Source organism: Halictus rubicundus, chromosome 7 (genome assembly GCF_050948215.1).
Source record: "Halictus rubicundus isolate RS-2024b chromosome 7, iyHalRubi1_principal, whole genome shotgun sequence".
Taxonomy (NCBI): Eukaryota; Metazoa; Arthropoda; class Insecta; order Hymenoptera; family Halictidae; genus Halictus; species Halictus rubicundus.
Window position 1 is genome coordinate 13060210 of NC_135155.1, and position 27681 is coordinate 13087890.

General features: G+C 36.1%; 3 protein-coding genes across 4 annotated transcripts; 1 reads left to right on the forward strand and 2 right to left on the reverse strand.

Moving 5' to 3' along the window:
• Positions 1–1550: 1550 nt before the first annotated feature.
• On the forward strand, positions 1551–7948 carry Cyp301a1 (Probable cytochrome P450 301a1, mitochondrial). Its single transcript, XM_076790423.1, has 11 exons — positions 1551–2127; positions 3170–3249; positions 3716–4100; positions 4994–5110; positions 5542–5618; positions 5840–6041; positions 6297–6459; positions 6561–6730; positions 6954–7032; positions 7121–7324; positions 7483–7948. Exons 1-11 carry the CDS (start codon positions 2117–2119, stop codon positions 7588–7590), a joined length of 1596 nt encoding a protein of 531 aa, XP_076646538.1. The 5' UTR covers positions 1551–2116; the 3' UTR covers positions 7591–7948.
• Positions 7949–8005: 57 nt separating this feature from the next.
• LOC143355647 (putative cytochrome P450 301a1, mitochondrial) lies at positions 8006–22338 on the reverse strand. The gene is made up of 11 exons (XM_076790679.1): positions 22199–22338; positions 19937–20143; positions 18553–18799; positions 14217–14333; positions 14012–14088; positions 12663–12858; positions 12436–12595; positions 11987–12156; positions 11483–11561; positions 10820–11017; positions 8006–8328 (listed from the first exon to the last, which is right to left on the reverse strand). Exons 2-11 carry the CDS (start codon positions 20133–20135, stop codon positions 8221–8223), a joined length of 1551 nt encoding a protein of 516 aa, XP_076646794.1. The 5' UTR covers positions 20136–20143; positions 22199–22338; the 3' UTR covers positions 8006–8220.
• Positions 22161–27349, reverse strand: LOC143355645 (RNA-binding protein 28). 2 transcript variants are annotated; one of them, XM_076790675.1, is made up of 11 exons: positions 27051–27349; positions 26798–26955; positions 26554–26722; positions 26165–26478; positions 25727–26097; positions 25313–25649; positions 24767–24935; positions 24468–24685; positions 24010–24159; positions 23551–23931; positions 22161–23279 (listed from the first exon to the last, which is right to left on the reverse strand). In XM_076790675.1, the coding sequence occupies exons 1-11, from the start codon at positions 27067–27069 to the stop codon at positions 23163–23165; spliced, it is 2403 nt and encodes an 800-aa protein (XP_076646790.1). In that variant the 5' UTR covers positions 27070–27349; the 3' UTR covers positions 22161–23162. The 2 variants fall into 2 exon arrangements, with proteins under 2 accessions (XP_076646790.1, XP_076646791.1); XM_076790676.1 differs by having other exon boundaries at positions 25313–25646; positions 27051–27341.
• Between the last annotated feature and the right edge of the window lie 332 nt (positions 27350–27681).

Here is a 27681-nt window from a genome sequence, read left to right on the forward strand (position 1 = left end):
AAGGGTGTACAATAAAATTAAACAATTAGAAAATAACTGTAAGTCGCATAACGTCGAAACTTTGTCGATTCATTCCCCTAAGTTTGAAGAATAGACATACATTATATCAGACATACATTACATACAATAATTTTTGCGAATTAGAATTTTTGTTGCATTCAAAGCGGTAGGCGAATTAAAGGGTGTACAATAAAATTAAACAATTAGAAAATAACTGTAAGTCGCATAACGTCGAAACTTTGTCCATTCATTCCCCTAAGTTTGAAGAATAGACATACATTATATCAGATAAAAATATCCAGTCCATTAAAAATTTCACAATTACACAATTGTAATCGACTCAAACAAAAAGTCCAAAAAGATTCTCAGTTTATGGAAATTTAACTAAACAAAATGCAACTTGAGAAACAATAAAAAATGAGGTCTGGATCTGGCATTACGATCAACAGAATATTACAACAATGAAAAATGTTATTAACGGAAACGCGTTGCTAATATTGCCGTTAACGCGTCAGAACGAATAACTGCAAGTACAATTCTATAGAATTTCCGGGAAATACTCGGAAGGGTGGGATTACGGGGGTATTAATTATGGCGTGGAAGAACCCACGGTGCCCGTGAGGATAATCCGGGCGCCTAGAGTGGCCAGGCTATGGCGGGGTAAAACGACCGGCGACATTAAAGACAATATAAATCTTCGGAAACGACTACCTGTCTGTCTGACCTTTCCTTCCGTATTACGTTTGTTGTCGTTCGAGTCGCCGCCGTTTCAATGAGCGCGAAGCGCTCCCTAAGCAAGGAACGGTTGACAATAATCACAGTGTGTTACTTGTGAGTGAGATATCATTATTTTACCGTAGCTACGATTTGTCAGAGACACGCACTTGAGCGCATTGTGTTCGCGTAACTGGAGGATCATGCGAGAAATCATTCTGAAATTATTGATGAGTTTCATTGAATTTTATACAATGCATTCTTCACTGTATTTGTCAACGCTCTTTACTAATAAATAAATTGACTGTTTCAACAATCATGAAATTACGCGCGTTTTTAACTTGTAAATATTTGAAGAATTTGAGGCATTCAAAAAGTTTAAATATAATTTAAATGAGTATAATAATGACCTTTTTGGGTTCGTGATGAATACATGTATAATATAGTACATATATCTTACTAGAAGTCTTTACACATTAACATAAACATTCGGGGTGTAACTATTGCCTCGCGTATGCATGAGCAAATACGCACGAGTCAATGTGGGCGTCGAGTGGCTTTCATCGTTCCACTCGTGCGTTCTCCAATCATTCCCACAACCCAGTTCCTAAATCGAAATTGCATCATGTGTAACGCGTGAAATATTCCGTTTGTACTGGTATGTGACATAACATAATTACAATACGACCTTGAGATGACCTTGCTGTACGCAACTGTATCCGTCAAATGATAATTTGTTATTTAACTACAAAAGAACGTCATCAACGTTTCTGTTTTGACGCTAAAAATATTTTAGAAAAATTTTGAAAACAGATTCTGACACTGAATACTAAGCTTTATAAAAGTGACAAAATGGGGAATAAGACCGAGGAGAAACCTTGAAAAGGGGCAAGCAGATTCTGACATAAAGAACTGTAAACATGACGGTGGGGGTTAAAGCAGCAGAAAAGCTCCCCCACGATCAGGAAAATTGATGTCGGTCGAGCTAACAAAGAAAGTCGAGTGAAAATTAGAGTGGGGTGAAAGGGAGGGCGTGAAAGTGGTCGACCGGGATGCTCTTCCTCGTAGCGAGCCCCGGAATTCGGACCGTTACCCACCTGGTGGGGGATCAATCGCGTGTGTGGAGGGGAGGGCAGGACGCGGGGCCAGTGGTCCCATTTGTCGTCGAGTCTTGTGCGAAGTGCGCTGGTCAACGAGAGAAGATCGTTAGTATAATATATCACGATTTTCGCGACCCAGTTCGATCCCGCGTCCCTGGACAGGTGCTAAAAGCTCCCGGCCCAAGAGATTAGAATGGTAACGCGATTGGGCCCGATTTACGATCGTTGACCACGGCGAAGCGAAAAGAACGTAACGGGACAGTGTACAAAGGGGATCCGGGACGTCTAAGACGGCCCCCTCGATGGTTTACAGGTAAGGGTGGAATTCTGGGGATTGATTGCGGGCCCAGGTAACCAATTGGGCCTAATTGCACCGCTCTGCACCGCTCTGTACGGTGGAAATTCGAATCCATTGGGGCTCCGGGATTTATGGAGTTTCAATGCTCGATTTGCATTGTTGCTGTGTGTACTAAAATATTCTTCTTGGAGTGAGAAGTTACCTTATGTTTGTGTAAGTGGACAGAATTGATTTGGCAATGAATTAATAAATAATGAAAATTGTCCGAGTTAATTGTAAGAAACGGAAGCTACATGAAACTGCATTTGCTCTTTTAATAATTTTAGTGAGTCGAACTTTGTACTTGGCCAAATCTATTTCTGTCGTGAATGCATTCATGCAAGCTTCAGCTTGTAGTCTAGCAATGAATTTTGTTTTTTTTTTTTTAATGACGTGCATGGATTTCTAACAAATACTCTTCTTCTATTTTAGCTGTAGGAAAATGTGGAATTGATGTTTTTAAAATTGTGGGAATGAGTGAACTTGTTTGAATAAAATAAAATAAAATTAAACTTAAATAAAATAATGAAATAAAAATTGGCTGAGAGACGCTGCTGTTAAATATCCTGTTATGCTTGAATTATGTATCCGCATGTAAAGAATAAGAGAAAATGCGAGAATGTCTTCGTAATTTTGCTTGAAATGCTTGATATTGGGCACGCGTATATAAAATTGGCTGACTGTATTTCGATAGCCGGACAAAAAAACGAAATGGCACCTCTATCAGAGAAGAAAATTGTCAGCGTGTATGTAAATTTATGTAAAGCTGGTTTTCGGAATGCTGCGGAAGAACATGTTCCGCGGATGGTTTCTTTCGTCACCAAAATTGTCGAATCAATTAAATTGCTACATTCGCTTTAACAACTTAACAATAAAGAAATGATGATTAACTTCGTTGAGAATCATTGTTCGATTAAATTTTGTATAAAAATCTCGAAGGACATCTTTTTCGTGTTCAGCGGTTATTGCCCTCACAGTGTTCGTGGTTATCTGTACTAATTAATCTCACGTTTCGAAGAATGAACCGGCAGCTGCAGTTCATCCTGAAATGCCAACATCTGCAAGTACGGGATGTAATTCTACGAAATCTTTGTACAGGTAAAAAGAGATTCGAATAATATATATTTATATATACAGGTAATGATTATAATGCGATCGCTGTGAAGCTAATTAACCCTTTACGTACTGTGAATAGGTGCACCTGCGTGCTTAATCATTTTTGAGTGGTGACGAATATATTCGTCAATAAACGAAAAGATTTAAATCTTTTCATCACGAGTATATTCGTCGCTAAATAAAAAATTAAACAAAACCTTGTCATCTTCCTATGAGTAAGTATACTCGTCACTCTACAATAAAATCACAATTTCTTCATGACGAGTATGCTCGTCACTCAATAAAATCGCAATTTTTTCATGACGAGTATACTATTGTGCTTGAAATATAAACATAGAAGGGTTAATAAGTCTTTTACAGTCAAAGCGTTCAAATTCCTGCCGAAGAAATCGCTGAAACTTAATCAAGCATTCAGCGCATGTACAATGCTTCTCCATTGTGCGTTTAGGCGCGGGAACGGTGACCTCGACGAGGATATGCAGTCTGGATCATGATACCTCGATCCAAGCGAGGCCGTACGATGAGATCCCGGGACCGAAACCAATCCCGATCCTCGGGAACACCTGGAGACTGTTTCCGGTAATCGGTCAATACCAAATTTCCGACATGGCAAAAGTGTCACAAATGTTCCACGATGAATATGGAATCATTTGTCGCCTGAGTGGATTAATCGGCAGACCGGATCTATTATTCGTCTACGATGCTGACGAGATCGAGAAGATCTACAGACAGGAAGGTCCGACGCCTTTCAGACCATCGATGCCATGTTTGGTGCGATACAAAAGTGTCGTGCGCAAGGATTTCTTTGGAAATCTGCCTGGCGTTGTTGGAGTGTACGTGGAATTTAATATTATTTTTTTATTGCGGCTTTAGGTATTGTTTAATTATCAAGTTGATGTAAGAGTTATATAGTATTCTGTTTTGTTATTTTCAAATTCTACTTTTTCACATTGAGTTTATTTGTTCGAAAATGTGAGATTTTTTAGGAATTCGAACGATTGTGGACTAATTAACTGTTCGAGTATTCAATGATAAATTGAGTGAATACTGGAATCCTTGAACGTAAATTGATTAAGTATTTGAGTATTCAATTATAAATCAGGTGACTACTTAAGTACTCAAATGCGAATAGCTCGAGTACTCAAAAGTACTCACAATATAAAAGTACTAAAATATAAATTGCGCGAGTACCTGAGTACTCAGATACGCAGATCTAAATTGAGTGCGTATCTGACTTCTCGAGTATATTTGTTCCTCCTTGTATCCAAGTACTCAATCCCACTTTTTTCGAATCACAAGGATCGATATGTTTATTAAATTGAACATTGACCACCGTAACTACAACACAACAAAGTGAACAACTTATCGGTTCCATCAAGAAGAAACTAAAAAGTTGCTATACACGACGATGAACGAATCAAGAAATCATCCTTGTTGAACACGATAGCGGATCTTATAAAATTGCATTCTTGTAAAAGATTCCACTTCGTCGCCAACTAACAACGGTTTAATGCCAAGGTGATACGATATTATTAATGCAACACGGTTTGTGCATTACAATCTTGCAATCACCGCATGACTGCATCGAGAACAAACTCAACTTCGAGTGGTATCCGTTCGATCACGCGCGCGCTTCCCCTTGGCCCTCAAACAACTCGCAAGAACGTCCGGCTAACAAGCATGAGTTACACCGGAGATGACATAATAAAATATTTGCTTGTTCTAGACACGGGGAACCTTGGCGAGAATTTCGTACGCGCGTGCAGAAACCAGTTCTACAACCGCATACTGTTCGAAAGTACATCACGCCCATCGAGGTGGTCACTGTCGATTTCATGAAAAGGTAATTTCGGCTGACCTTACGTTTCAAGGTCCATACTATCGCAATCAACAACCTTGGCTCAGCTAAATGTCGAAAGTTTCACTTCAGTGTCGACTAACTTCAGTTTTTTCTTCAATAAAATTTTGATATCATAAACTCAATCATAATTAGAGTCTTATTGTTGAAATTAATAGATATTTCTACATCAGGAATTGGATCATAAATATAGACCATCATTTAAATTATTTATACTACTTTACATAGTGGTAGTATTTAGTATCTGTGTTGAGACTTAAATCTGATTGATATCTTAAGTGGAAGATATTGACATTTTTAAGTTGGTGCAGTTTTTATGCTCTCTACTGTATGTATTACATAATATAAGACTGTTTTTTGTTTGTTGACACAATCGCACAAGAAATATGAACATAATTGTGAACGATTTGTTTCAGGATTGAAGAAATTAAAGCGGAGGATGGAGAACTACCTGGCGACTTTGACAATGAGATCCACAAGTGGGCTCTAGAGTGTTGGTATACATTTTAATACTAGCTGAAGTACATTATTAGGTCTATCAGAAAATGTTGTCTATTTTTCAAGTTTAGTTTGCATATTGAAAACTACAAAAAGTAGATGAAACACTTAATATTTACTATATTATATTGCTAAACTTTTCATCGCAAGGAAAATTTGCACGTATAAGGTTAATAAGCTTTTCGTAGCATTTCAAATATTGAAAACAATATGTAGGTATTGGTCGAGTGGCTCTCGACGTCAGGTTAGGCTGTCTAGGAGGTACGTTGACTCCAGACTCAGAGCCTCAGAAGATCATCGATGCAGCAAAGTTTGCTCTGAGAAACGTAGCAGTGCTCGAGCTGAAAGCTCCCTTCTGGAGGTATTTGCCTTCTCGTCTCTGGACAAGATATGTACGCAACATGGATTACTTTAAGGAGTGAGTCAAACTACACTTACATACTGGAGTATGCACAATATCAGTAGACTGCGGATCTTTATGTAAAATTGTCTATATCAACTGCAAGACACAGTGGTCATTTAGAAGCTACTTTCTTTCTTTAGAAAATTGACCTTTCTATTGCTATAAATTGTACCAACTCATTTTGGTTGAAAATGCATAAAATCCACAGTCTATACATTATGAAGCAGCGTTAGACACAGTTCTGTGAAAATTAATATCTCCATGCTTCAGGGTATGCATGAAGTACATTGACGCTGCGATGGAAAGGTTGAAAACCAAGCAGGCTGTCAATGACTCTGACTTGTCCTTGATGGAGAGGATCCTAGCCACAGAGACCGATCCCAAAATGGCTTACATCCTTGCGTTGGATTTGATTCTGGTTGGAATAGACACTGTACGTAGAGGAATAGTATTCACAATGACATTGACAACAATTTCCAATGAACAAAAGAGTAGGATGATAAGCAGGGATTTATTTGTTTTATGATGTTGCAGATCTCTATGGCTGTCTGTTCTATACTGTATCAGTTGGCAACGAGACCGGAGGAACAGGAGAAGATTTACGAGGAGCTTGTCAAAATTCTTCCTGATCCGTCTGTTCCTCTTACAACGAAACACCTTGATCAGGCTGTCTACATGAAGGCCTTTATACGCGAGGTCTTCAGGTAACCAATCAAAAATCAATGCTTTGTTGTTAATCAATTTCCTTGAAATAAATTTATTGCTTACAACAATATTGATCCCCTTAAACCTAATATTATTTTCTTCCATTATTTGTTTCTATTGTAAACAATAATTAATATGTGTTCAAATTAATTGGAACACCCGGTATAAAAGATTATTAGCAAATAAAATGTTGAAAGTGTAATAAACAATGTTACATTTCAGAGTGTATTCTACAGTCATCGGAAACGGCAGGACGCTGCAAAATGACACTGTAATCTGTGGCTACAGAGTACCGAAGGGAGTAAGTAATGCATTTTTAATGATAGTTCTCTTGATGAATGCTTTTTCCTGAAGATGTTGTAAAATGTAATATAAATCTATAATTACAGATACAAGTGGTATTTCCGACAGTCGTAACAGGAAATATGGAGGAATACGTGAAAGATGCTAAAACGTTTAAGCCTATGAGGTGGATCGAGGAATCTACGAAAGAGGAATTGCACCCTTTTGCATCTTTGCCCTATGGTCATGGGGCTCGCATGTGTCTAGGTAGAAGGTTTGCCGATTTGGAGATGCAGGTGCTGCTTGCCAAGGTAGGCAAAAATAAATGCTATTATCTATAAAAATTAATTTATATTTTCAAACGAATTCGACTAATTCTTTCAATTTATATTTCTGAACGAATTCTACTAGCTCTTCCTCGCAGACAAACATAGAGACAATTATTTTCATATTTCTTTTTATATTTCAGTTAATACGGTCTTACAAATTGGAGTACCACCATGAACCACTCAAATACAAAATCACGTTCATGTACGCCCCTGATGGTGAACTCAAGTTCAAGGTGATAAGGAGATAATAGATAAGGATCACATAGGCCAGCGATGGGCACGGTAGGAGCCCCTGAGCTGCCTGCTTCCCCCACCAACGTCTCTTTTGTGCCTTCGTCTCTTCCCTCGTATGTCTCGCCCTAGCCGGGAGATGTTGGTGGGAGAAGTGTTTTGCGCTGACATAAACCGTCGAAGACATTCGTGAATGTGTAAAATGACCTTGGTACTTGTTTTTTTTTTATTTTTGTACATATACATCAAAATAAATAACTGGACCGCGAATGCATACGCAAAAATGTATACAGGGTGCTTATCTTGAGTTCCTTATTAGTATTTCTGTTATTTCTGCGGCTATAAAAAATATTGTTATACATGAACGTTTTTCTCAAGATTACTTGTAAGATTACGTGTACTTGAAAAGAAATGATCTTGATAAAAAAGTGAATGTCAAAGATTATAGTATAGTACTATAAGGAGCCCAAGATAAATGAAGATATATCCTGCAAATTTTTATAAAAATCAAGATAATTTAATACAAAAGACATGATAAGTCTCCGTACACTTTTTACACATTTAAACAGCTTAAAAGAACTCGAAAATTATGTATAGCCTAAGTCTACAAATAGCGGATTTGTTGGTCGCTGCTTCCTAGAAGTGGTCTACCTGTCGATGAATTTCAAGTTTAAGGGTCCTTTTGGAGTGTACATAGGGTTGATATAGTAATCCAGCTTCTCGTAATGGTATTCAATCTTGTAACGTTGGAGAATCTGAAACAGAAAAAAATTTTTACGATAATTGAACATGAGAATATATTTAAAAGAAGGACGTATATTTAATTTCATAAAATACATAAAAAAACACACGAACAATTCATCGCTCACTGCAGGAATTAAAAATGCAGCTCTTTTTTCACTTGGAAAATTAAATAATCCAATAACGAGACTGTGATTTAGTAACTGCACACACAGAATCGAATTTATATCAAGCAAATTTAAAACTATAAAAATTTGTTATATGTGCCCTCCTTTTAAATATTACTTATGAAAATGAAGTGTATAAAATATAATGTGAAAATTGATTAATATTTTTGTATCGATGCATCAATATTGAAACACTGTGTATATATATAGCTCTGTTGTACCAAATAAACATTATTTTTTTATGTTACAAGCACCGTACATTTTACACGCAAAAAAACCCATTAAACATAATTGACGAACGTGTTAGCATTCCCTTCACTCTCTCTCGCCATTCTTCTCCTCTCAATTATGTCTGGTTTCGTCCACGGTGACCTAAATGATTAATAGGGTTCTGGAAAACGATGGAGGAAACGTGAAGTGAAATTTCTTAAGGCAAAGAACTAGAAAGCGAGCACAACCGACTTCTCACTGACAGGAGAATAGTTTCTCTTGTACAATTGTCACAGTTTCAATTGTTCTTATTATTAGCTGCAAGACTTTGTTCAATATTATTGTGGCTTTGTGCCAATTTCACTGTTTATATAAATTATAGCATATAGAAACTACTAGAAGAATGAGAGACACATTAATTTCTATAATTGAGTTTCAAATGTTCTACATTCTTGCTACACATAAATTGTTATTCAACTGGCTTTGATTATTCGATTTTATTTAGACAAATGTTGAAAAAAATTAGCAGTGCGATACATAAGACATCTCTTTAAATAGTTCTTATGGTTATAATGCAGTGAAAATATTATTAAACTGCAGTGTATATTAGCATAACGTAACTTTCTATATTTTACGAATTTTCAAGTGATACTCCATGTAAATTTATGTCCGTATTTAAAAGAAGCTAATAGGAAAGGGAAAATGATATTACCAAAGAAAATTCAAGGGAAAAAGGTTCAGCTAATTTTGTGGAGCCCCAAATTTCAATTTCGTCATTGCGGGGAAACACGGTGCGCGCGCAATAAACCGTGTTCGGAAATCCTGGGTTGGTTTATAGCAACTGCCCTGGAGTTATTAGCCCTCGCGACGGTGAAAGAAATTGCCCGCGTTTATTGACGCCATCTCTTCGTCGTTCAGCCCGATAGAAAGCAGCGACAATGTTCGCACAATTTATTGCTGTTCTTAGAAGTTCTGAGAACGACGATACCCGTCTTTCCTTATTTTACTACGGCGTTTTATTTTCCGTATACCCCCCCCCCCCGGAAGAAATACAAAATCGTCTTCAGGATCAGACTGCGATTCGTTGTCTAAAATAAAAATGTCCTGCATCAATTGCAAGATACAGGAATCGAATAAAAAATTGTTACTTCCTTTAATAGCTTAATAAATTGATGACAATGCATAGGTTCTCTCAAACCACCATGCAAAAGAATACTAAAATCGTTCGGACTAATTTTGAAATAGTCATTCTGGTTTTTAACAGTTGTACAAAGACGTTTTTGACTGACTGAATGTCAACGAATATACGCAATCAGTGTCTGTACATTTACAATTTGAAAATTGAGAAAATGGAATGACAGCGCGCGTTAACGATGGAAACGTACCTAGGTGAGCCAAAAGTCTGTATTGCACTCAGGTATAGGCTCGGATTATCTCGGCTCCTAGGCGACAGATTAACGAACCTCAAGAAACCTAATCGTACCTGGCCATAAACGGCGAATCCTCGGACGTTTATTATTCCTGAGCATTTACCGTGACCGCCAAGAAAACTAACGGGAACTGTACTTAACAAGTACACTGCAATAAAATTCCGAAATTCTGTTCCCCTCTTCACCAACTCCTTTTTCGTATCCTTTATACAAATATACCGGGTGAGACCAGTACATATTAGCATATCATTATCTCCACTGGTTTTGAAAATATGAAAAAACTTTAATAACCAAAGTTTTTGAGTATAAAGAGGACTACAATTTGTTTTTTTTCGTAGGTGAAAGATTTTCGGAGATTTCAAGGTCTATTTTTTAAAATAGAAACACACAATTTTCTATACACTGTTCTATTCAACTCGTCGTTTTCTATGAAAAAGTATGAACCCATGAATGGCGAGAAATTATTAATTTAAGAAATCTATGTACAAACATTTCATTTTTTTAATTGTGCAATTCTCTACTAAAGTGGACAATAGAAAGGAGTTTCAGTTACTGAATTTTCTCATAACAATTTTTTGGTTTAGTTGTTACATTTGGTCTCCTGAAGAAGATGTTCGATTCTGCATGATTTTTCGATCGTCCCGCCAAAATATTGATTAATTTCAATTTTTAGCATTAGGATAATTAGGTATAATTACCTTGCTAATGACCACCAGCATTTCCAATTCAGCAAATCGTCGCCCCAAACACATCCTCCTACCATAACCGAACGGAAGTGATGCGAAACTATGACGAACACCGTCAGCTTGCAACCATCGTTCCGGAAGGAACTCGCTACTTCGCGGGAAGTACTTGTCCAGATTACTTATCACGTAATGCTGGAAAACCACTTGGACCTAATTGCATACACAAGGTTGTTAATTGAGGAGAAACCTCCTTGCGTGTTCGTCGTGCACTACACCGTTGTGTTGCGATTAATTACATTGTTTCTCCTACTGGTGATGAAAGAACAAATTGTGTTCATTTTCTAAAGCCTAAATCATGTTATCATCATTGCTTGAGTCTCCAGTGCACTAGAGTTTCATTGGTTGCCTATATTCGTATTAATAAGTAAGCAAATATGTTTTTTTTTATTTATAATGAGATGTCATCACTTCTTTAGTTTACTGTCCATGAGAGACAGAATTTGTTGTCTATATATCGATATTAGTGAACATGTAAATTGACTTTACTGGAGAACTGACAATTTTTATATGTGAATAATTTTAATCCAGATTTATAAACAAAACCTAACATAATCCTTGTTAAAGTTATATATTTTTTTTTATAAAAAAGGCAAATTGGAAAAAATTGTTTCTTACTCCTTTAGGCACTTGGTATCCACTGATAACCGTGTCCTTGGTCATGCAGCGTCCATTTCCAATAACGACCGGATACATTCTAACAAGCAATAAGAAAATCATAACAACTTGATTATATAATTCAGTACTTGAGTCTCCAATTTTTTCGGTATTTTTTTTATCGTACTGTAACCTTTACATATCACAGAGACTTATGAAACTACTGCAAAAGTTCTCACGAATCGCTAATAAAGGTCAAATCTAGGTGGTCTCTAAATAAATCTGAATGATTTAAATAATTCATATTAAATGGACTTCGGATTCTTATGCAAAATAAAAATAAACTACATCAGTCACAAGGAACTGGTACCAAGCAGTTTCTTTCCTTCTTTAATCACTTCAAAAAACTGAAAACAATACTCTTAAATTCTCTTTCGAATGGCGCCTACCCACTTCTGCCGTAAATGCATAAAAGCCGCTGTCCAAATAAAGACAGTAATAAATAATTTGTCTAAATGCTCGAACCTTTGGGTTTCTTTGATGCAAGCCTTCAGGTACTTCAACTGATCCAAGTGTTTCCCTTCAAGCTGCATATCCTTGCTCGGTAGCATACCGCATACTTCATTATATGCTAAATCTTGCTTATCCGGATGCAGGGCCAGCTGATAAAGCACCGACGCCACCGAGTTTGAAGTCTAGAGTAAGAACATTGTTAACCCTAGGACTCCTGCGAGTTCTAAGCCTATGCCGTAGTTCTTTTTCGATATAAGGCGATGGCTCGGGACTTTTCTTATTTTCTTATTTCGAAATAAAAAGCGTCATTTGATATCGGAATAAAATTGTACATATTGACGGTCGCTCGAGCTCATCCCCACGGGAGGTTTAAATACAATTATCAATCTGTTACACAAGATTTGAATTTTTTGTGCTGGATACTTGTGTTAATAGACGAGCTACTGAGATACAATACTAACAGTGTCAATCCCAACGAGAAACAGATCCAGTGAAAGAATAGTGGCGAGTTTAGTATCATTCTCAAGAGCCAATACTCTTTCCAACAAAGAAGGCTCTTTGTCATTATCCTTTGCTTGCTGTATTCTTGCAAGTGCGGCTGTGGTGTACTTTGAAGTTGTACTGAAAAATGAATCATTATATTTATAGAATTTTCGATTGCTCTTTCTCAATGAAACTAAATTTTTACTCGACAATGGTGTCCAACGCTTTCACGTATTGTATCCATGTAGGCGTGTTGAACAGTTTCCAGAACGGTATCTTCAGTTCGAGTATTCCCACATTGACGAAGAACGTGCAGACAGCGTCTATCAACCTTTGGGTTTCAGCGTTCGCGTTGTCATCCATGCAACCCAGTCGAACGTCCAATGCTACACGTGCTATGGCTAAAAAGAGAATTTCAGCAATTCATTCATACTATTTATAGCTCTTAGGTTTGGAACTTTGCCTGCGGCGAGGACCCGAATCCGGCATATTTTTCGATCGTTCAAATGAAAGTAACAGGCGGTCAAAATACCATAAAAGTTTACGACATGATTTATTGTATTACACCTGTTCCATGAATTTCGAAGTAGCTTCGACTATGATACAGCTTGAGAATCCAATCGGTAGAAATAGTTGAAGATAATGCAGATTTATTTTGTTCTCAAAACAAATGTATCACAATTTTTAGATTAGCAAGGATTCTATTTGAAAAGCGCAGCTTTTCCATAGTCGATAGACCATAGTCCATAGTAAATAAATATAACTATACTATTACGGCACCATTATTTCCAAATTAACACGATTTTCAATTATAGAAAAGTTCAATGATCCTTTACACGGATGAAATTACTATAGATTTGAGAGCAAGGAATTGATTGACTTCGACTACTTAGATGACAATTCATACACACGTGTACACATGTATGAAAGCTCATTTCTTTTTAATTTATTTTACCCTCACAGCAGCTCTCCAGTTTCTTACAAATTATTGTGAACGTTCACTGCAGGAGAAGCTCAAGGATCTTTTCATACGGTCGTTAAAAGCGGCAATAAAAAGTTAATGCAGATATAAGATCGATGGATCAACATACTCTCGGTACGCAAGAACCCGAGTCTTTCCCCACTTGTTCTCGAACCATCAATTACTTTCAAAATTACTACAATCTCCATCAACAAAAAAGAATCCATTGAGATTATTCCTCAAACAATTCTATTCTATTACGGATCATTAGGCGACGATTCTTTATGCAAGAAACAAATATTTTTACCCGAATTGCAACAAACTGGAGTGAAATAAAAATGTATTTTCTTTCTTAATATGTTTAATAGATTGAAAACGATATGACAGTATTTTTAAATTCCTCTAATATTTTTACCGTATCGAATTGCATGTACTCGTTTCTGTCGTAAAATCCTATATTTTTAAATGTTTATCTGTGCGAGTAGATCCATTCGCGAGCGGTGAAAAATTTCACTAAATTTCAGAGATTCCATCGATAGATTCTAACGGATCACAAACGATTCGTACTTTGACACTCTACGCTTTCTACTCACACTCGAGGGACCATTTGTGAATCTCGTTGAGGAAGTCGTCAGGCACCTCATCGTTCGCGTCTCGTATCGCCGAGATTCTGAAAAACAGGAGAGTTCGCTTCAGTGACGAGTCGATAAGAGAAAAAGGGTTACGAAACGTCGAGAGGTGTTGATCAATGTTTGAGACACGTGGGACGCGTTCGAGGGGGACCGTTTGTCGGCGAACCTTTGAAGGAATGCTAAACTCGCCTCCTCGATGGAAGAAATGTACATTCTTGCAGTCCGCGGTTGCAGCATCACCTGTTGCACCTTGCTCCGGAAGTTGTACCAGTCCTCGCCATGTCTGAAACCAACGACTTTCGTTAGAAAAATCTGGCACCGCCTAGCTACTTTTTCGGGGAACCCAGGCAATTAGAACGGTAGTGGAAATTAAAACGGTATTCAATTTTCAAAAGGAAAATCGAAAAATGTCCGAAAACGTTGGCACCTTAATGGTAGTTTGCTTGTTTTAAATATTGTTCACATATGCTTGAATGTTCGTAATGTTGTTATAAGATATACGGTTGTAATTGGGAGAGTTTACAGAATTATTTGATGCGAGAAACGATCTTCCAACTTTTATGGTTGAAGCAGAACAAATTTTTAAAGTTGATAGTTCGATCGCAATTTCAAGTGGATCGAAAAATATCGCGTGCATATTTCAATTGAATGGAATATAAGAATTGTTACTAAAGTCAATAAGGACATGATGCGGTTCAGTGAAAGGCGAGGCAGAAATAGAAACAACGAATTATCTCGACATTTTAGCCAAACAGGCGAATCGTTCATACAAACAGTGGGCCTTGAACTATGAATATAAGAAACGATAGTAATAAGCTTTCTAAACCTAATGTACGTAAATCATCGCGTCAGAGAGGGAGTAGAATTTTTGCTAACCAGAGGATAAATATGAATAAAACATGAACAGTATATGAGAATCATGTATCGAAGAATAAATTCGTACTATCTCGATCAGGAACGGAACCTGTCCGGAATTTCAATTAATGAAAACAGTACTGCTATTCAACCGACTATAAATAGCAATGTTCTGATAAATCACTTTAGCAGAAATTTGCCTAAATAATTCAATTACATACATATTTTGACTAGTATTCACGGCATAATGATTGGCTAGTATTCAGGACATAAGATTCTATCTGATTTTTCTAATTCCAGAGACTCTTGCAGAAAATGGAATATTAATTATAGCATTTATTGTATTATAGTTGCTCAGAGAATTTTTGAATCTTTAGCAATCAATTTAGGAATAAAAGAATATCAAATGATCGATGACGAAAACAGTGAAAATAAAAAATAGAAATAAAATCGCAAAAATCTTGAAATAAAAAAGTAAATAATAGTAAAGAATTAAAAATAAAACTCCAGGTTAATTAAAATTTCAAGTTTCACATTTACTTATTTAATTTTTATTTATTCCTGATCTTATTTGCCAATACTCCACAATTTTTATTATTCCTTAGTTCAGTAACTTGAAATTTCAATTAACCTGGAATTTTAGCTCCCTGTAAGGCAATTATCAATTATAGTAGTTTCGACAGTCTCCCAGAAGAAAAACAACGGATGATTAGACGAAATGAAACGAGTTTTGCCAAAACGGGGGTGACCGATACGTTACACACGCGGGTTGCGCGATTCGCATGAAAGGAAAGGTTGCGTCACCTGTTAGGCTATCGCTTCCTGCATGACAACTAGAGCTGCAATATTGTGCATCATGCCAACGACCCCCTTTTCACGATATACATACATATACGCCCTTAGCGAAGACATACGATCATGCAGGGGTCTCGTGTTTCGATTTTATAACTAGATCCTGATTTCTCTTTACACGGTGCGTTGATTATGCCAATTGGCCGCAGGAACTTATGCGCTCTATTTATTTATTTTACTTTTTCATTCTTCTGTTATTTTGTTTGATTGAATTCCAATTTTATTTACTAATTAGTTTTATTTCTTTCTATTTTTCTCTCTATTTCGTTTCTTTTGATTTGTTCAGTGAAATTCGTATTTGATTTATTCATTTATTTACCTATTTGTTTACTTTTTTTTTTATTTGACAGGAATTTTATTTCTTATTATTTATCAATAATCGCAACAAGTTGCCTGGGAGACAATACATATCTTTAGTATTTTATTTTTACGTTTTATGCATTATGCATTTTCACCATAAATGCATCAAATCAGCAGTCTAGTATCTATCAACGTAGTCTGTAAAAATGAATTGCACACACTTCCTCTGTCGATGTATTACATCGCAATTGAGCCTCGCATGCTTCGTGTAAGCAAAATAGGCATATGCAAATATAGGAAATGGTTTCTGTCAATTCCAGCACAAATGGCAACGTGAGATTAGAAAGAAAGCGAGCACAGCCGAAGCGTGTCTAAAAATGAAAGTACAACGGGATCGTTGTAGCGTCTCCTGGTGATGACAGAGTTGTCCGGCCTGTTCAACAACGGTCGCAAATATTTGCGATTCGACGAGTTTGCCAAGCGAAAGGGTTACGCGCGTGGCCACCATGCGAATCGCAAAGTCAATATTTCGCTATTATCCAAGAGCTAATGGAATCAGCAAACGTCTGCACGCGTGTCCGATCGCAAACATATTATTCTACTGGACTGAAGTAGGCATCAGTTTATCAGTGCTGGAGAAAATCATCTTTCAAATAAAATATACAAATATTTGCTGAGAGTACAGTAACTCATACAGACTAGGGTGAATCAAATCGATATTTATCGAATTGTGTTATATCTTGTCCTTGAACACTTGAACCTTTGAACCTTTCAACAGTTGAATCTTTGAGTCATTGAAACCTTGAAGTTTGAACCTTCGAACCGTGGGGACCTTGAACCTTTAAATTTTTTACCTTTGAACATTTGAATCTTTGAACCTTTGGACCTTTGAATATTTGAACCCTTGAAACCTTGAATTTTGAAATATTGAATCTTCTCTTCTATCAAATTAAAAAAAGAATATTTCAGTTGCTGCTGCCAATGCATTTTGCTTGAAAAAACAAATAAAGCGACTCTCTTTTTTAGAATATTACTTCATACGTTCATTGTCTTTGACTCTCACAGACCTATCGAAATTGAAAAGGCAATTGACATCCTTCCGGAAATGCCATTTTTGTGATTGCAACGGCGACATCATTTGAATTGTTTTACGACTGACCTACCTGGCCCGGAAGTGCTGCAACGCACCTGTCAGTGTTATTAAGTAACCGACGATATCAAATTGCCTTCGGTTGTCGTAACGTTAGTAATAGCATTCTCATTGACTAGACTCCAGAACATGAGAAATCATTGATTAACGGGTCTACGACAAGTAACTGTTAAAGTAAAACTAATCCACATCATTTATGCATTTCCTATAATTCCGTAATTAACTAGATTGCAGTGCAGCGCGAGTTATTGTTCACGAACTATGCACGTGCTATTAATAACACCCATTTCTGCCACGCGAAACTCGTTCGGCACTTTAATTATATCTCTCCGAATTTATGAGCAAATAATTGTCAACGAGTGTAATAAGTTATTTCCTGTACAGAAGAAATATTTGACGCTAGATACTAGTTAATGGAGAAAATAAAGTTACACTAATCTGAAACTTGCTTATAATGAATGATACATGCACTATTCTATCGTATAGCCTCCGGTTGGAATTATTTAATAATTTTTTAAGCAATTGCAGTAGTGATTCAACAATCTCTTATAGGTATTATTTCAATGATTTATTAATCTCTCGGGTGAATCTTTCAACGCTTTCCATTTCTGAAAAAGAATAAGGATCGAATGGCGAAAGTAAAGGTTTTGTTTTCAGGTCTCGAGAATACTCCAAAAAGTAATGTTTTTTGCGGCCAATGGAACCGGTAGAGATAATTGCAGCGTAATTGGCTAGGTACTCGGAAGGTACCTGCCACTTTCGACTTCGACGGACCGTTTATGGCCCAAACGGCGGCTGCCATTCACCTGTTCGAGTCGATACTGAAAGTACGACTGACAAAAGATCGTGCACCAGGTGCATCGAAGAGGCCTGTAGTAATCTATACCCAATGACTGTAGTATAAATCAACGGGACTGTGACTTCAAGACTTTCAGGTGGACGATTTAGAGACATGCAAACAACTCGAAACTTGTGCATCAAACTGTGTAACGTAGACGTTTATGGAGAAATTAAATGTACGCTGACATTATGCTTTTCATGTTAGCATTTGCTAAATTCTAGTCAATTTTTTCCTTGGACCCCAAATTTGTAAAGTAAGTTGGCAAGTATACGAGAAAAGCGGTAAGTTGTCAATGATCTACGCCGTTGGAACATTATTTAAACATGTCTAAATGTTTATAATGGTACAAACAAATATACTGTTATAATTGAAAGAGTCTACAGAATATTTTCATGTAAAAATCATTCGGATAAATGAGACTGTGATTATTGAACTAGTTTGGTAAAAGCACCGTTTTCTACGGCAATTTAAAATTGATTGATAGTGCAAGGGTTAAAATCTTACACAGCGATTACGCCAGCGTTGTCACGGAAGAAATCCTTTCGCAGCACGTGTTTGTAATAGTTGAGAGACGGCATCGATGGCCTGTAAGGCATTCTCTCCTCCTGTCTGAAGATACGTTCGATTTCGTTCGCGTCGTAAATGAAAACCATGTCTGGCCTACCTAGGAGGCCCTCCATTTTTACAATTTCGCCATACTCCTCGTACAAACGTCTGGAAACTTTATCCACCGCCTGGATCTGGAAGTCACCTGGAACAGTGATTAAAAAATAAATCAGTCTGCTGGGAAGTCATTCAAATCACTTTAGCCGATGAATATGCAAAGTAGGAAATCTCTCTCACTGTCCCCAACGTTACACAATTAATTCCTCGGCGGAAGAAATTGCTGACAGTAGGTTAAACCGGCTTTATTCAAAGAAAAACAATATCAACTTGATCCAACAAACGGTTTTTTATATAAAAATCAAGAAGCAGGTACACCTCGTTTGGAGATACAATGTTAGAATTTTGTTGAAATTCTTAATGTTACAAAATTAATTTCTTCAGGAAAAAAATGTTGACGGTAGAACAAACATTACTGAATGAAATAAAACAAAGTTCATCTCGATCCGACCCTTCGTTTTCGAAATAAAAATTGATAAGCGTAACATGAATAAAACTCGGAAAATTTCGTAGATCTGTGCTTTGCAAATAAACAAAAAATCATCGAAATGATGACTTAAACTCCTCCTAATTTCACGTAAACTACACCATGCTTCTGATTGCAACTATAAAGATTGGTAAATTTGGCGTAAAATTAGCACGTGTTAGTCTTTTCTTCCGCCATCAATTTTAGGCGAATAGAACCAAACACGGGAAAAATAATTGCTCAACTGTAATTGCAAAACATTTTCCAGCAACGGGGAAAACATTCCAATCTTGATGGACTCGATTGAATTAGAAACTCTTAAGTTCCAGCATAATTTTTTAGGAATGATTCACGTGAAATTTTAATTGATCGAATGGTAGGATTTTCCAGCTAATGCAGAGAGAGAGAGAGAGATCCAGAGAGTTGCCAATCCAGTTTAAGATAGTGGCTATTGCTCGATAAAATGTTTATTTAATGTTCATTGATAAACATTATAGTGATAACTTCAAGGCTCTATATGTTGTGGAATGAAGTGACCGGGTTAAATGAGATAGAACGATGTAAAATGAGGTAGAATTATGTAGAATGATGCAGGATGAAGTAGAACGATGCGGAACATATTGCGACGAAGTACAATAAAATTAAATAAAATAAAAACGAGGGGCACGAGATGGAGAGTGGACGTAGCCGTCGCCTCATTTCAGATTTGAAGAAATGGGTCATGGAGTGAATCGAAGGGCACCAATCAATGAAGAATACCTATGTATGGTATGAATCGCCATGTATTGCCTAAAAACGGAATCGGCTTCGGTCCAGGAATTTCGGTGTAAGGTCGACATCGAGACAAATCTTGTTCCCCTATCTCCGTGGTCAAGGTCTCGATCGCTCGAACTATACCTCTCCATTGTCTGTAACAGCACGTCAACGACCTGGCGAGTTTGCCATGTAATATGCTCATCTTTTTCTCTGAAACACAAAAAATATGGGGTCCAAAATAAACTCCAGAATAATGAATTAAACAATAATATGCAAAATAGTCACTACAGACTTGGACGTGACAGGCCTGTCCGGTAGACTCTCAAGGACGTCTACATTCTGAACAAAATTTAAGCAGCCGAATTCCAGAAATGATTTGTAAAAGATAGATTTTTTATAGAATTCATTTTTCAATTCTTGTAAAAATGTTTATTGTTTCCGATCGAATATAGTAGGCTTCTCTCGAAGAATTTTGAAGCGAAATTGTTGTATAAATTATTCGCATGATCACATTGTTACAGAAATGTTGGAAGCTGGTTTTCAAGGTAAAATCTGCAATATAAAAATTTCATTGTGGTTTTCGATATCAGAAAATTCATTTTTCTTTTTGCAATAAAGTCGCTCTACGAAAATGTTCACATTTTGCAAACAAATGCGAAATCAGTCGAACGATGACTGAAACCCTATTGAAATTTCAACGATATTCTCCTTCGTTTTGCGGTTGAAATTCAAAAATGTTCGTTAATGTTCCACTAAAAATTGCAATTTTACATTTTTAGAATGAACTAACATTAATCTGGTTTCCAGGCGTAAATATACAAACCGGAAGTGCCGATTATGATGATTCTGAACATCGCGAGTATTTTTCAAAATTTCGGTTTTCAAAGTAGACGAGCAGACGAGTAGACGAATTTCTTGGGGAATGACTGTCCGAAAAATGGTCTTGGGAATAATAGAAAAGATGAAAGGGAAATTGCGATAATGGAATATAGCTATGACTAAGGTTGCTCAGCTCCATAATTACTCGGGAACGTGACTGGTGTCTCAGACTCGCCTAGATTCGATTCTAAAGACATAGTTTCCTTGGATATCGGCGAAATGCCTCGCGGAATCCACGGCAACCCTTTCAGGAGAAACTACAGCATGGCCGTTTCGTGCTCGCTGCTCGAGTCGTTCGTGGAACTCGTTTCACGGTTTGAAAAAATGAATTTCTATTGGCGTTCCAGAATTGTTGCAACATCTATGGGAAGGCGGACGAGATTTTTTCTTTCGATTGACTATGAACATTATGGCGTGGGCTCGCCGAACACCCACAAACAAAAGCGCATTAAAAACACTTACTATCACTTGTGAAAGAATGGAAATAAACATTTATTTCAAATTAATTCCTTTTAAAAAATATGAATAAATAAATTATTCATGATCTTGGTATTTCATAAAAAATGTCAATAAATCATCTATGATTTTAAGAAATAAGGTACATACATTTTTCATGGTTTTTGTATTGAAAAAAAAGGAATTAACAAAATACATTATTGTGTTTGCATTTAGTAAAAAATATACATTATTTCTCATTTTGATATTTAATAAAAAAATTAAAATCAATTATTTTTGTTACTGTTATTTTTACGTCATAAAGAGTATGAATAAACTATTTAACATTATTCTTAATACACCATTTACTATTTTTATAGAAATATCGTATTTGACGTTAGTTAGAATGTAAAAAAAACCTAATAGCTATCCCAAGAAATTTTGTACGTAAATATTTTTTAATAAATGTTATAAGTCGTAAAGGTATGAAGATTCACAAGCTAATTAAAAGCTGCAGTAGTATTGTATGTACACTCAAGTCTTTACCTTGACCAAATTTCCGGTCCGCCAACTCTAATTGTTATTACCTAAATTCAACGTTGGTAAGAACGAATCAACAGTCCACAAAATAAATAGAAACACATGTATTTATTTATTTATACCTCATTTATTCAGTCTACAAACTTCAATCAATATCAGTAGAACTACACTATTTAAATTTCAGATTTATTTATAAAAGAATAAATGTAAATCTTTAAAAAGTAAGAGGGTTATTCCATTTCAAACTGGTCCAGTAACTCTTGGACCATCCTGTATATAATTCTTCGCAACAGTAGTATATTTTTCAAAATAAAATACGACTTTTTAGTCAACACGCAACTGCAGTGCAGTTGAAATTCGGTTCACAGTTTAATTTTTAAAATAGAAAACAATTGGTTAGTCAACGCTTACCACGGTACAATTAAAAGTGAATTTCCGTTTGTGAAAAAGTTTCAACCACTTAGTGTCCCGTCACTTGCACCCAGTTTTCACTCTCTGCATAAACGCAATAGTCACCGCCTCTATTTAAATGGGGGCCCACTTTCGGTTTTCGTAAATTCGTTAGCGTCAATTACCGGGTTGTGTTAATTGCACACCTGGTTCCCGGTGCACGTCCATCGTGCATCGATCAACCGTTTCCGAATGACTAACAGCGAGATCCAAGATATATCAGGTGCCCTTTTACTCTTTGACGATTCCCGCCAACTGTTAAGTACTATGACGAAAAGAAGGAGGTCAGGTGGGAGGACAGTTGGGTGGGGTACGATCCTCGAATTTCATTACGTTAACATAAAAAGGAACAAATCTTGTGCCCCCGGCGATTTATTACGTTATTGTGTCTCTTCCATTGTCATAGATTCTTTTATAATGTTTGATTACTCTGAACGGTTATTTGGGACAAATAAACGATGATTTCGTGGCTTTGAGAATTTCACATCTTTCAATTAACCCTTTCTCCCACTATTAATTCGCAAACAGGTTTCTATTGGTCATGAGATTTTTAAACGTTTGTGATTGGCTGGTTCTTGACACACTACGTTATTGGCGGTAAATATAACGCTTCACAGAACGCGATTAGTTTTAATCTAACTTTATTCTTCATTTAAGTTTAAATTTGATTAAACCATTTTCTATTGGTTGCAGTTCTAATCGTCACTGATTGGAGAATTCGTGGTGAACCCACGTGATCGGCGGTAATTACAAACATATTTTACAGAATGCTATGAATTGTACTCGTTTTATACATTTCAGGATTAATAAAATTGAAGTGTACGTTGCTGGTATATATTTCCAATTACATCTTCCATTTTGCGGTATTGTTTTTACAATATGAAAGAAAATTATGAAATTTTCCACGATCTTGAATGTACGAACTTCATGATTCGTACCATTTGGATTTTTTTAACTCTATCGATTTTAATTTATTCTTATAACTATTTACAAGTCTATCTAAGTTTACGTCTTCAGCTTTCAACTTCGTCCTCTGTTTCGGCTGCAAAAAAAGATAAAGAATTAAAATATTAGTAAACGAATCGGAATGAAAACATTACAGACTGCGGATCTTTATGCAAAATAAAAATTCACAACATCCATTGCAAGCAACGAAAATAAAATAAAAATGTATCTCGTCCCGTAATAACTTCAATTCTTCCAACATTTTTTTTTATATTTTCCATGTTCCTCAATTTTTGTATAAATGCATAACATCCACGGTCTGATTTTAAAGCATGGAATACTGGTTGGTGATTGGATGGAACACTAACTTTTACTTCTTTTTTATTTTCATTCCTATTTTTCCTCTTCTCCTTCAGCTTCTGAGAAAACTTCTTCATCTTTTTCTCTTTCTTCACTGTCTGATGGTGCACCGCGGCTTGGTTCCTCAATTTGAACTTTGACCTTAATTTATTTTCACCTTGCTTGGCAACCATTCCTACAAATGGTATTTTACTTGGTCCATTATCCTCAGTTTTACTTGATTCACCGAATTTCGATTTTTTTATTGGGGTTTCTTCGTTTGTCGCTTCTCCTTTCCTTTTTGCTTTGTTTCCTGGCCAGGTAGGATTGTTCTCACGACTCTTTTGAATTCGTTTCTGTTTGGCGTTTACCATAACTCGATTTTCTATCGAGAAGGACACTATTGGCCGCTACAAAAATAATCAAAGCTTTATAATTTAAATTTCAAACAAAGTAAATAGTAAAAATATAATTGTCAAGGTACATACTCTGTTGGGATTAAACACGTTAGGATTATTGTTTATATTTCTCAGTGCTTGAAGTGCATCTTCGTGTTTCGTATACGAAACGAATCCGTATTCTTTTGATTTTCCTACTCCCTTCGCGTCAACGTTCCTGAGATCTCGCATGACACGTGCCTTGAACAAAATTACTTCAATAATTTCTGTTCCATGATACTTAACTTGAGCTTAATGTTAAAAATCTCGCTTATTGACAATAAAAATAAAATATCGCGTAACCGCCAAGCTCTAGACTTGATCTTGAATTCCTACTTTGTGAATTAATCCCTTTCCATCATTTTACATACTTAATCAATGGGACTATCCTATTATTTTCTCCATCCCGAAAATTTTCTTTTTACAGTTTCTATAGTGAGTTTTTACAGTTAGTGTTTTCTATTATCAATAATAAGCATTTGGAATGGTTGAATTGAATTTAAAGGCACCTCTCGAATGATGGCTCCTGGGGGTCCATGACGTTCAACGACTTTGCGAAACTTTGCATCATCTAGCGACGGTGGTAGATTGTGAATAACAAGCCTAACTCTAGATACGAACATATTCAAATTGCGCAATATCTGTGACTTCCACTGTTCAATTTGCAATCGTTTCGCCATGTCTGCTGCCGAGACTCCACTGGCCGCTGCACTCCCGGCCATTATAACTAAACAATAAATTCAAATAATTACAAGTGCCTTTAAAAAACAATGACTTTATATTCATTGAAAATTTAAAAAAGCCTTACCGCCTTCTTTCACGAGGTACAAATTCCTGGTGTCTTTCTGTTTCATTTGCTTCGAGTTTGCTTTATTTTCGATCTCGTTTCTGTCTATTGCCAATTGCGCCTCCATTATCTGATCATCTATTTCCAATTCCTTTCCTGCGGCCAAACATTTCTCAGCATCCTCAACATTCTATAAAATAATACAGTAATACATTTTTCACCTGTTCTAACATTTTTAATTCACGATTATTGACATTGTAAAGATGCATCCTCAAGGAATTATTCAATAAATTTATTTCCTCGGGTATATATTATTTTAAAAAATAGCTAAAATTTTGGGTAGTGACCTTGGTAAAGACAATGTGATATTCACAAGACTCCCCAAGGTCATCGCAAAGTCAAATAATCATTGTATACAGGGTGAACCGTAATTTACGGTGCAAACAGAACCAGGGAAATTCTAACTCAAAACAAAGGCTGAAACAATTTAGCCGTTTTCAATTTTTCTTTTCCCAGACCACCGATTTCCACCACAATTTACAGATCGAGTAAGAAGTGAATATGTACCCTAAATTTAACGAATGCCGTGCCCTTTGAGTACTCTGTAAGCGGGTCTATGCACACGAGAGCATAGAAAACAGGTCCAAATTGCTCCACGAATTTTTTCAGTTGCTCATTTTTCACGGAAAACGGCACATTTTTAAAGAAAATCGTCTTTCCTTCGGAAACATCGTGAGACTCGTAACGAGGACGTTTTTGTTCCTTTATATCCTTTTCTTCTTCTTCTTCCACATGTTTGTCATCTTCATATAATTCCTCGTCATTGGTTTTATCCTCCCTCCCCAATTCAATATTTACCTCTTCATCTTCCTTATCAGATTCATCTTCCTTTTCCCTATTGCTGCTAAAAAGAGCATTTATTAATCCCTATCTTAAGAGCAATATTAATTAGATTTAATGTTAATAAATACGTTTACTTACCTACCTAACTCTTCATTCGAATTCGATTTCACTACAGTGTCTGCAGCAGGTCCATCTTCAGTATCACTCTCTTTCTCAACCTTCACTTTTACTTCGTCATCTTCCTCGACCTTCACTTTTACTTCAGTCTCGTCGGCGTTATCAGTGTCATTTGTACCAAACTTATTCTTGGGTACCGCCCAGTCGACAACAATGGGTCTGTTGAGAAGTGGTTGCAAATTTGCATAATGTATAGCTTTCGCTGCACTTTGCACAAGGTCAAATTGCAGAAATGCGCAGCCAACGTTTTTCCCGTCGCCTCGTTTTAAGATGTTTACGTCTTCTATTGTTCCGTATTGGGAAAAATGCTGTCTTAAATCTTCCTCGGTTGCCTAAAACAAATAAACATTGCTTCAAACAAATTTAAGGAGAGATCATTACTTGAAAGTCTCCGCTTACCTCAAACGATAAATTTCTTATTACGACCCTTGCTCTCTTCTTCTTATTCTTTTCCTTTAACAACTTTCTATGCTCTTTTTTCACTGGTTCCTCTTTCTCTGTCTTTATTTGCATTGGTTCTCTCATAGGCGATAGTTCTCTCTTCTTCTGTTTTTCTTCTTGCACATCTCCATTGTCTTCTTCATCTCCCTCATCTTCCTCATCTTCCTTGTCTTCTTCATCTTTATCTGCAGCATCTGCATTTTCTGTTTCCTTTTTCAGCTTCTCACAGTATCTCGACTTTGATATAGCCCAACTACTGTTTATTACTCTGCCTGAAATAATAGTTGTTTAGCTTAATGCAATTAATAAATAATATTGTACACAAGAGCATCAGAACAATGTTTTACCCAGGAATTCCTTTTTATTTGTATTAAATATTGCCTTTGATGCATCTCCTAATTGTTTAAACTGGACAAAGCAACATCCTACAGGTGAACCATCGGCACGTTTCGGAAAATTGATGTCCTCTATCTGACCAAATGGTTCGTACAACCTTTTGATATCCTCCGGTGTCGCCTATACATAGAATATAAATAAATTTCAATTTTAACATTTCGAGTTTTACATTATGTAGTTATAGAATCTACTCACCTTAAACGAAAGATTACGAATAATAATCCTTGGCTTTTTATTGTCATTTTCATTGTCATTTGCATTGTTATTCGAGTTCTGTGCTGCTCTTTGATATTTCTGTGCCTTTATTTTCTTTCTATAGATCCAAGAAAGCTTCTTTTTGTCTCCTTTATTCTCTACAGAATTAGAAATAAACACGGATTAAAAAATTGTAAATAACCATTTTATTTATAATATAAAAATTGCTATAAACATGACGAAAAATGCTTACTATAATTTGTATTCCGCATGTTGAACGTGAACTATCACAATAACACAGTAAAATGTATAATTATTTAATGTAATTAATATATTCCAGTCCAGTCTAACACGGAATATACTGCATATAATGATAGATAAAACTGTATAAAAAGTAAATTATTTAACTCTTTCTTATGCTGCATGTTACAATTGTTTATATTTGAGGTTATGATAACCTCGTGTACTACATGAGTAGATGGCGCTAATTACTTGGAGATCCATGAATTCTACAGAAAAATACAAAAATGTATAAAATTTTCTTATTTTGTAATCTTTCATTACCATAATCAAGAATCATAATTTTTGCTTTTGTAAATAATACACAATTATCGATCTTTTCAATACAGATTTCAAATTTCGCGCGGAATGTTCGCCGAGCCCGTTACCACCCTCCAATTGGACAGTTAAACCAAGAACTATAAAACTGAGGTAGACAACGAAATAAACAAAAATAACAAGGTATAAAAATTCTCCGTAGTAACGCGACAGGATTGGACAAGCCATGTTAAACATAAGTATAATAAATTAATAATAGATATGTGATAATTATTTATACATTAAAACTATTAACTGTAATGTAATGAAATACACAGAATGAAGAA